General features: G+C 27.7%; 1 protein-coding gene across 1 annotated transcript in view; it reads left to right on the plus strand.

The window, feature by feature from the left end:
- Positions 1 to 12182, plus strand: part of LOC148312380 (uncharacterized) — a 94468-nt gene that overhangs the window by 60264 nt on the left and 22022 nt on the right. The window contains exons 3-4 of the mRNA XM_088277425.1: positions 2247 to 2339; positions 5204 to 5344. Of these exons, the coding sequence (XP_088133551.1) occupies positions 2247 to 2339; positions 5204 to 5344 (234 nt within the window). The remainder of the gene's footprint in view (positions 1 to 2246; positions 2340 to 5203; positions 5345 to 12182) is intronic.

A 12182-nucleotide genomic window follows, 5' to 3' on the forward strand; every position in this document is an offset into this window, starting at 1 on the left:
ACTCGGAATAATGAAGTATAATGAAATATTGTAATTAAAAATATTTTTACTTTTATAAAATATTAAAAAATAAAAACTTTTTTTTTGTAAGATATACTTTGGTTAAAATATCTCAACACACGAATGAATTTATTTAAGGATGGTTATATGTGAATTTTATACTAACAGGGCTTATTACTTATCATTGACTGGTATTAATGATGATTTTATTCAGTATTATTTTTTTTTAAAGAAATAATCTGAAAAGCCTCTACTTTTAAAGACTTGTCTGCAGGTAGGATAGAAAAGATAGGGAAGGTAAATGTGAAAAATACATCACAAACACCCAGAACAATTGAAAATAAAATTTAATTAAAGTTCACTATTCTGCCAAGGATTGAATTTTTGGAAGGTTTTATTTTTCACAAGGAATTATATGTAAAGCGAGAGGCATGTTAGCAGATATGATACTAAGGATAAAGAAGGTATATATCGCTCACTCCTTTCAAGAACGTCATAAATCAAAATTCGTCAATTTTCAGTTGGGCATTTTTTCGGAATGCCCAGAAAATGTACTATATCCCAGTAAAAGTGGCATATTTTAAACTTAATATTTACCCGCTATAGGGCAAAAAGTGTTGTTTTTGCATTTTGAAGAAAAGGTATTGTTTAATTATTTTTTTAAACATACTAAATATTTTTCAAATGGAGAAAAAACCTTCAGGTTTTACCTAAAAAGATCTGTTGCACAGTAAAAAGTTCAATAAGTGGCTTGATATTTATTTTTAAAACATTGTATTATATTTTTAAACTTTAAAAACGCTCTCCTGAAAAATCAAGTTTTTTGATTTATGACGTTCTTGAAAGGAGTGAGCGATATGACAAACATCCAGTCGGGGTGTGGTCCTGTGGTTAGTGTCGTAGAATTTTAGTCACAGTCTCTTAGTTCGAATCCAATAGAGTTCAATTTTATGCCCATTTTAATAATAAGCCGCTTAGGTATACTAAAAAAGTTTGAAAGTCTAAAATATGTCGCTCACTCCTTTCAAGAACGTCATAAATAAAAAATCTTTATTTATCAGGAGAACGTTTTTAAAGTTTTAAAATAAAATACAATGTGTTAAAAATAAATATCAAGCCTCTTATTGAACTTTTTAGTGTGAAACAGATCTTTTTAGGTGAAACCTAAAGGTTTTTTCTCCATGTAAAAAAATATTTAGTATTTTAAAAAAAATTGTTAAACAATTCCTTTTCTTCAAAATACAAAAACAATACTTTCTGCCCTGTAGCGGGTAAATATGAAGTTAAAAATATGCCTCTTTTGCTAGGATAAATGACATTTTCTGGAAATTCCGAAAACATGCTCAACTGAAAATTGACGATTTTCGATTTAGGACGTTCTTGAAATAATTACAATAAAAATATTAAAAATCTTGAAATCTCATTCATATTCCCTCCACATAAAAATTGATTATTTTTTGTAATAGTTTTGTGATAATCTTGTAAAAATGTAAATATGTTAATTTTTTAATAAAGAAGGAGAGTAACGGTATTTGTTTGAATAAAAATTCAAAATTTAACTCTTTAAAAAGATAAATTATTTATATATATTATAAGATTCAAATTGTATGTCAAAATTAATTATGTATTACAACACCATTTTGATGATGTTTAATTATACCAAAATGGTGTTGTTTAATTATATAAAATTCAGTTCTACCAAGATATTTCAGTACGAAACTTAAATGTAAACAAATTTGAATTTTACATAATTAAACAACACCATTTTGATGATGTTTAATTATATAAAATTCAGTTCTACCAAGATATTTCAGTACGAAACTTAAATGTAAACAAATTTGAATTTTATATAATTAAACAACACCATTTTGATGATGTTTAATTATATAAAATTCAGTTCTACCAAGATATTTCAGTACGAAACTTAAATGTAAACAAATTTGAATTTTTTATAATTAAACAACACCATTTTGATGATGTTTAATTATTTAAAATTCAGTTCTACCAAGATATTTCAGTACGAAACTTAAATGTAAACAAATTTGATTGTTGTCACGTGATCAGTTAAGAATTATAACAATCCTAAGATATCTAGAGTGGTTCTTAGGGAGGTCAGGGAAATTCTCAGGACGCTAAATTCCAGTACAATCCTTTCATTCGAAGTTACAAATACCCCACACAAACTTACACGTATAACGTTTAAAAACTGTCAAATTAAATATTGAATTATTGTTTTATTTTTTCAGCGGGTGACAGCCATTTTCAATGCAGCAAGATAGATTACTTCCCGAAAGAAGAATACTCTCCGGATCCCAATGATTCAACGATGGCGATTCCATGTAAGAAACAATTGGATAAATAATAACTTACATATTAGCTATCACACCGTTTCTCCGTAGAGATAGGCATAGAAATTAGAACGCTACACCACTTTTCTTTGATGAATTTCCACGCTTCTTCCCACATTCATACATCTCTTTGTACAAACCTGCCGATTATTTCGACTCCTAGCCTGACCTTTTTCGAGTATTTAAAATACATGATCATGCCAAGTTCTCCTCGGTCTTCCTTTGTTTCTATTACCAACCACATTTATCTTATATGTTTTCATTTCCTTTTCCATGTATCAGTTATTTCCATCACTTGCATCATCAAAAGCCTTAAAATAAACACCACTCGTGGGCCCAAGTTTTATAAAGGTGACTTTTATTTTTCTTAAGAAATAACATAATTAATATTAAATATATTTAAAAAATGTGTTAAAAAAAAATAAAAAAATAAATATATATATATATATATATATATATATATATATATAATATATATATATATATATATATATATATATATATATATATATATATATATATATATATATATATATATATATATATATATATATATATATATATATATACCATATATGCACAAATTAAGTAATGAAGAGGGGGGTCACAAAAAATCCTTTGTTCTGTAGAGCAAAGGAGAAGATTGAAAATAATAACAAACAAAGGAGTTTTGATAAATCCAGTACACGACTGCTTTCTCTGTATGAAATATAAGCTAGTTTTTCCAGTTCCCACAATGCCTTGTCATAAATAAGAAGCCAAGACTGTAAATAATGACCGGCCACGTGGTACCAAAAGGACACTAGAGTCGTATTTTCAATTAACGTTGTAATGAAATATATTTTTTGTAAAACTCAATGAAACGCTTTTAAGGGCGAAGATAATATCAACCCTTTCTAGGAAAATTATCGTAAACATCTGGATAAGAATTACAATAAAAGATAAAACGTTAATTACGAAGTAAAGATACATTACTTGCAAACTTCAATAAACTATTCTTTGTACATTGTTTCTCCAGTATTATTTATGAACTGTATAATTAATAATACTTGGTTTTTGTTAAAAAGTACTTATCTTGTCATCTGCTTAGCCAAGATTTTTTATCATTATTATTTTAAGATAAATTTTAGGCATTTTTAAATGACTTATTTTAGAAAATTTATGGGTGTATTCATAATTTATGTGAAATGCATCTTAACCTTCATTATTTAGAATTATTTATTAAGACTCACATCATTGGTATAAAATTCATAAAATACATATAGCACACAGTAAGTTTTACTTTTGAACTGATAATACTCGTATTGTACATATTATTACTTCACCTTAGGTATGCAACTACTTTAGAAGTGATAAAATAAAAGTGGTAACCGCGAAGATTAAAAGAATAATAATTACAAATTCACTTTGAAAAACGTGCCTGAGTCGTTCTTTTTAGTGGGGCCCACTGGCCATTTTTTGGCCCGAAAATAAAAGCCTTTGTGAGGGAATGGGGATAACTATTGGAGCTTGCCTTCCCAAGTTTACTCTCGACCAGGCAAAAAGTTGGCCCGGCTGAGGATTGCTGAAAAAATTAACGACCCAGGAAGCGACTTACGACTTAAACCAGACAATCTAGAAATAGGGATATTATATTTGGAAAGATACATTAATAATAATAAACATCCACGGGAAATATTTTTATTGCGAATATCTTTTTTAATCTACAGAGAAATCAGAATTTTACTGGAAAAATGTGAAACGGATATACAATATAATTTTTCATATATTTTTCTGGAAGGTTTTATCAGATTTTTTTACTATCCCCGTTTTTAAGAGGGTAAGTATCCGTGATCATCATAACCATTAAATATTCTTTGCTTTTTATGGAAAATATTCTTTATTTTCCAAAGAAACTAACTTCCAACAAAATATACATTTTACTAATTGAATTCGAAACTACGAGAAAAACTTTTAAATTGACTGAAAGGAAAAAATACCAGATGTTTTAAAAAGTATTAAGATATAAAACCTCTTTAAAAATTGTCAGCAGGTATGAAGAATATAATGGGTAGGAAAATATGGTTAAAGTGATAGTTTTAAAGACTTCTAATCTAAAGTTTTGTGGTAAGATCTCCACTCTATTACAACTTGATTTCAACATTTAGAAACAAGAGTCAAATCAAAATTGAAAGCTACACAAAAAACGACGTATTTACGTACGCAAGATGTCTCGTTACTATAAGACTTTAAACCAAACTTTTTTAATGTTAAATATAAATAAAAATGATTACTCGTTTGATCAAATATGGTTTAATTTCTAACTGTCTGTATAATTATGTAAATTTAAATGAATATAGTCAAATAAACTTTACTTGTAAAAAAAATTCCAAAAAAATGATTGAATGAATAAAATGCACTGTTGGCATGTTGGCAGAATAATGACTATTTTGCCTGTAAAGAAGAATACAATTATTTTTGTGAAGTTCTGAAATAAATTGAAAACGATATGATTTCTTTTTTGTGGTATGAAGGGAATCATATTTATTATGTACTACTAAGATAAATTAACAAAAAAACCTTTTAAAATTTATAAGATTGCAAGGAAACCGCAAAGCGACTTGTACTTTTTCATGATTTTACCCGCTTCTTAAATCAGCTTTGCCTAAACCAGCTTAAACCAGCAATTTTATATGAATTAGAAACAAAATACATATTCATAAAGTAAAAATAATGATTTAAAATCTAAGGAAGGAAACTAGTCCAACATTAACTAGTAAACATTAAATTTGGTTTAATCCTAATCTAGATACGTAGATAATTGATTTTTGCATATTTTATCAAATTTTTATACAATTTCAATTAACTTTTTTCAGATGCTGTAACCAAATCTTCAGTTTTTATTCTATTAGCGACCGCAATCCTGTTTGCGGGATATGTGTGCTGCGCAATAGGACACTGTGGAAAGCACAGAAGGATATACACATTCACTTCCGGTGTCCTATTTATAGTCTCAGGTTAGTATGTTTTAAGTGATTAATAATATGATTAAATTAATCAATGTAATATTAATGTGTTCTTTTGTTGTTTGTACTATACCTGCTTTGTATTATAAGTAATACTGGCAGATTAATAAATAATATATAAACTAGCATATCGTAGTCATACATGAGAAAGTGACCAAGTGCATTTTTTACAAAAACGTGAACATTGACTATTTGATATCTTACGAGCTTAATATTGCCCTGAAAAACATCCCATAGGATTTTATACTTGGAAGTATAGTTAACTTGTTAAAAATGACTAACTGCATTGATGCTTATTTTTTTGCCAAGCAAAAGTGACTTAAATTGCCCTCCTGAACATTTTACGTTTTGTTAGTTGGTCACTTTCTCCTGTACGACTACGATATCTCCTAAAAAATTATAAAAATAAATTTATCTACTCGTATATAAATAAATCCATACATTTAGTCATAGATGTCCTGATTTGGTATTACCAAATCTATTTTGGCTGTCCTTGTTTTGTTCTCTTGTTCACATTTACCAAATATACTTTCTTAGTCATTCTCTCGGTATCTATTCGCTCCATATGTCCATACCAACTCAAATAATTTTTAAAAATCTTTACAATTATCCCTAGTTCAGCCTTACATTACTTTCTAATATCCTCACTTTAAATTCTGTTATACAACAATTTTCCAGAGATTCGTCTGATGGAATATACATGTATAATATATGTACATGTATATGCAGATATACATATACAAACATTTTTTTTGAGGTCAAGGGATCTTGCATCTCTTATGTCACTGCGACCAAATAAGGTCTATTGTGACGTGCCTCTGTATTACAGCTCACTGCAAAGATCTACGTGATCCATGTAACTCACGACCTGTCTTGGTGGTAGGAACTTCACCTTCTCGGAGTCCAGTAAATATACACACATATATATATATATATATATATATATATATATATATATATATATATATATATATATATATATTACGTCCGCCCCCGTAGTGAAAAATCACTTAGTTTAAAGAAAATCATAGTCATAAATTAAACAAACGTATGTTTATTTTGTCCGCCTCCGTAGTGTAATGGTCAGCACGCTCGGCTACCGTTCTGGAGGTCGCGGGCTCGATTCCCAGGGGGGGGGGTCACATAAATATAAGTGATTTTTTCACTGTAATATTTATTCAATATTACCCTGGATTGGTACCTGAAACGGAGGGCTGATCACCTTTTCTTCGTGTGTAAACGATCGAGATAACACTGCGTTTATATGAAGCAGTGCCCTATGCACCATTGGGGTGCGGATAAGGGTTTTATTTTTATTATATTACACAATATGTTTATTGGCAAGAGAGTGGATTATATCGATATGATAATTTAATCATACAGATATTATTTACTGAACTCAAATTTCTTTTATGCCTTCATCTAGATTGTTGGCATTTTAATAATAATCCTATTTCCATCACGCGCTTTCGAATTTTCGTTCGGAAAAGCAATTTTCTTCTCGACATCCTGGTTACATTGGCAAGGGCTTAGGGCTTTTTCACACCTATGTCATTAGCACGTGCTTCTGGAACGAATATTTATCATAATCCGGATTGATTTTTTTTTATAAACTTATAACGTGTTTCTACAAAGACCTTGTGTCTTTATATTTTATATTTATTCGTCATATTTCAAAAGTTCTGTTACAATACGTACGAAGAAACAGGAGTTCACATAGCGATTATATATATGTATATATATATATATATATATATATAAATATATATATATATATATATATATATATATATATATATATATATATATATTTATATATATATATATATATATATATATATATATATATATATAAATATATATATATATATATATATATATATATATATATATATATATATATATATATATATATATATATATATATATATATATATATATATATATATATATATATATATATATATATATATATACATTTATATATATATATATATATATATATATATATATATATATATATATATATAAATATATATATATATATATATATATATATATATATATATATATATATATATATATATATATATATATATATATATATATATATATATATATATATTATATACATATATAAAACCACACATACTATAGATAAGAAGTAATTAGTATGATAGTCCGCAAGAAAGTATTGTTTATCGCTACTAAAAAAGATAATCATATTTGTAATAATAGTGTCGAGTTGTGGTCCCGTGGTTAAGGTCGCGGACTCTTGAGGCAAAATTTCTTGGTTCTAATCCACTTTTCCACAATTTGATACCTGTTTCTAAAAGTGGATTGCTTAGGTTCACATAAATAGTTTGAAATTGAAGTATTACTGTAAATTTAAATAAAATACAAAGTTGACTCATAAAAAATTTAAAAAAATTATTTTACCTCTGAAACTATTAGCTGATTAAATATTTGTTGGAATGAAGATCTTTGAAAAAAAACTTAAATAATAATTATATAAAAATTCAAAGATTTATCTGTCAGAGAAATCAGGTAGCAATATAAAATGTTCAATGAATGAACAAAACGCTGTTTTACGATTGTAAAATTTTATGATCTTTGTTTTAAGAAATTGTCAAAACCAGGTATTGTTGTGAAAGTGGCCACGTGGCCAAGTCTGGATTCACCCTTATCTCGGCCCCTCCCAAGTCATCTCACTTATCTTAATGACTCGCGCGCAATTTCACCCATCTCACACCCTCCTGAGCCACTGTTTCAGGAACAAACTACCCTATCTCACACCAAGAGTAACACTTCTCTTTACCATGCAAAGATACCGGGAAAATCCTTAAAAAAAACTTTTGTTGCGTAGCAAATTAAACGAAAATGAAAGAATTTTTTCTAAGACAATCATGCTAATCTGCATTTAAATTTTGCTAGAATATTTTTTTTTTAAAAGTGGTAAAATACTTAAAATGTGTTGAATAAATTTTATCTGACCAATTTTTTTATGTGTTCATCATGTTTATATTGGCAAGCCTACAACTTGATATTTATTTTTAAATATGTAGGTCTCTTACAAACTTTTACAACGACCTGAAAGATTTTGATTTTGTTAAATACATATATTCAAGCATTTAACTATGGATCGAACAATGATATGAAAAGAACTGGAAATTGCAATATCTTTTGTCGATTCTTTAATATACTATATAACCCTCTAAAATAATACATGCTCAATAATAAAAATCCCCAAAATAATCAAAGACAACCCCTCGCATAAAAATGTTTATTCCTTTTTTAAATTTAAATTTTATTCCATGTAAGTACTTGCTTTAAAATATGCCATATTTAAAAATAAATGTGTTCTGTTATCATTCATTCAGTCATTTATTACAAGCATTCATTATTCATTGGTTATTAACATGATTCATTTACATAAAGGCGTGATATTTTTTGCTGACGATGAAAAAAACATTTTTTTCAAATTTTCGTTTTAAAATCTCTTAACATGTTTTTTTATAATAATGAATAAAATAATCAAATAAATTGTTGCATGCTAATCTTTTTTATTATTATTCGATTATTTAAGAAAAAACCCTCATTCAAATAAAGCTGTTTCACATTTTTGATCCGTGACGTTATATTATCACTTTATTACCAGAAAAACAAAATGATGACTTTTACTCCAATTCTTTTACTCAATCTAATATTGAAAGAGAATTCAATAAAATTTATGTATATTTCAAACAATGAAGATTAAAAAAGATTGATAAGATAAGTTAACATTCAGATTTGGTTCTAGAATTTCATTTTTTTATTTAAAATAAAGATCTCTTTCTTTAAAAATAAAACGTATTTGAAGAAATGCTTATCTTTTATAAATTAAAGCTTTCTTTTATAATATATTTTGGTGCAGAAGCTTCAAAGCCCTCGGCAAACTCAAAAATAATCCTTCAAGCTCTAGGAAAACGAGTCACTGACTTTCATTTTCATCAATTTTTATAATAAACTCTCCACTACGAAATGAAATTCTATCTGCAGATATTAGAGAAATCTATATTGTGTAGATATCTGTGGGTCATTTCTAAAGGGAAGATAATACGTTATTAACATACAGTATATTAAACTTGAAATGATTTTGGCATTTTAAAACCGGTTGTCGATTATTTTTAATACTTTAAACTATTTCGTTAATTTAATTCGGCAGTCACTTTGTGGTAATATTGATTTAAGTTCCACTTGGTTAATACCACTATTTCTTGATATCTATTGCGACACGTATTTCGATACATTTCTGAAAATGATGCAGAATGCATCGAAATACGTGTTACAATAAGAGTTAGTGGTATTTACCAAGTAAAACTTACTTTAAACTATTTCTACTCCATGACATTAAGCATCATATTTATTAACCTTAAGAGGTCAATACTACGTGAATTTTTATTTAAGAATAATATAAAGATATAAAGATAACAAATATTTTTAAACCACTGTTAATAAAAATATTGAAATCAAGAAATCAAATTTTTTCCTCAACAATTTTTTTTATTTGTACATTATTACAAATTACAGTAATGTGCCTTCATTGAGTTTTCCTGTGCCGAGAGCACATTTAACAATATTTTGTTAAAAAACTTTAAGTAAGAAAACTGTTTATGACACACATTAAACTACGATATGGCCGAATAATGTGATCCATTTCAGATCTACCCATCTCCAGTATTCATTTATAATTAGCTCTTTTATACTAAAATTCGTTTTTTAATGACTTTGTGGATAATAGAAGCAGGTTTCACTTCATTGCAAAATATGCGTTAGGATTATTAAATATTTGATTAAAGAAGTATGCAAGTTTAGACATTAACGGGGCTGACGACCGTCGTAGTTGGTTTAAGTGATCACTTTACACACGTGTAAAATTCACCAATTCTACCCAATATTGACAACCACACTACTCAAATTCTTAGAAGTTCTATATATATATATATATATATATATATATGTGAACCAATATTGAAACATTGTTCATGAATCACTAGAACTTCACTAGAGACATCTACTGGTGAGATGAAAAGAAGCTTTTTACTGAGCAGAAACTCTTTTTTGAGTTTGTGACGTCCAAATCCTAGATTATAATCACATACATGATAAAACGCCACAAAATGTCATTTTCAATTTAAATTATTTTAGCTTATAATTTGACCAGTTGATTTATTTACAACATTTTGAGTGTTTTCAAATACTTGTTCACAAATCTGGATTAACTTCAATTAAATGAGTTATTTTTATATAATTTTTTGACATCTTATCAAAGCTTCACCAAACCAATCTTTGATGAAATGTCAAAAAATAATATGAAAAATAACACCTTTGATTGGAGATAGTCCAGATTTGTGAACACGTATTTGGACACACTCAAATATTGTAAAGAAATATGCGTTAGGCTTCTTTTATGTTATAGATCATGCGGGAGTCCGTTTTTTCGATATTACCTTAGAAGGCTTCTCTATAACTTTTCTTAATATTTGATAGAAGGGCAAATCTAATTTAATATTTTTTTTTTTCTGGAACGCGGCTGGAACTAAGAAATTGATCCGTTTGAAGCCTTATTTAGAATAAATAACAATCACAAATTCTGAAAGAAAGCTTTTGTTTTCTGGATGAAAATTAATTAATTAAAATAGATGGATCAATTTCTCTCTCCATTTCATAACTCCATTTTCTTGGAAACCTTTTGTTTAGGAAACTTCAAAATAATTCAAAATGTTTTTTTACGAAAAAATAAATCAACAATCTAAAAGAATTAATATGATACACGAATTAACCTTAAAAATATGACATCTCAACATGGATTAAGAAAAATAAAGTAGTTAAGGTATTACAGGGGTTATGAACTTCCAAATATATATATAAACAATATATATATATATATATATATATATATATATATATATATATATATATATATATATATATATACATGAGAAACGCCGGAAAAAAAACCTTTTCATTTTATTATTTAAGATTATAATTTTACCAGATAATTTATTTACAACATTTTGAGTGTGTCCAGATACTTGTTCACAAATCCAGATTTTTGGAACTCATACATTTATCATGACGCTTTATGTATGAATTCACTGGAGCCAAGACCGAGTATGATCAATTCTTTCAAATACTCAATACACTTGAAGTCGCCTGGTTAGAAGTTGGAATCATCGGCAGGTTAAGTATGAGTAGATGCACGAATATGCTAAGATATATAAGAGAGTTTGTTTGCAAGGAAAGTTCATGTAGCATTCTATTCTCTCTGCCTACCCATGATGGAAAGCGGCGTGATAGGTCAATTAGTCAGGTTTAGTATACATAAAATATATTGTAAAATCGACATTTTTTTCATGGGTGAGTTCTCAGCAGTATCTATGTAAATGTTATTAAAATACTCGTGATATAGTGAAAAAGCCATGGTCTTACAAAATAGTGTATGGAATAAAAAACAAGTTTGTAACTTTTTCCACGAGAATTTTACTTGTCCAGAAATCGGGATTCGTCGTAACCGACATCATCAGACTGGTGATGAATTTATATAATTTTATGAATTTATATAAAATTATGGTGTTCAACTCCTGCCTTGTTGTGTATATAACATACAATTTGTCTAGCCTCAACCAGCCTGATGATGTCGGTCACAACGAAACCCGGTTGCTGGTCAAATAAAACTCATGTTGAAAAAGTTACATGGTTGTTATTTTATTCTATAAAATGCAGTTCCACCAAGAAACGCCAGTATAAAACTTATAAAAAAATATGTACGTACAAATTGCGATTCGTT

The sequence above is a fragment of the Brachycentrus maculatus genome, unplaced genomic scaffold, assembly GCF_059751285.1.
Source record: "Brachycentrus maculatus isolate JH-2025_06_01 unplaced genomic scaffold, ASM5975128v1 h1tg000042l, whole genome shotgun sequence".
NCBI classification, from domain to species: Eukaryota; Metazoa; Arthropoda; class Insecta; order Trichoptera; family Brachycentridae; genus Brachycentrus; species Brachycentrus maculatus.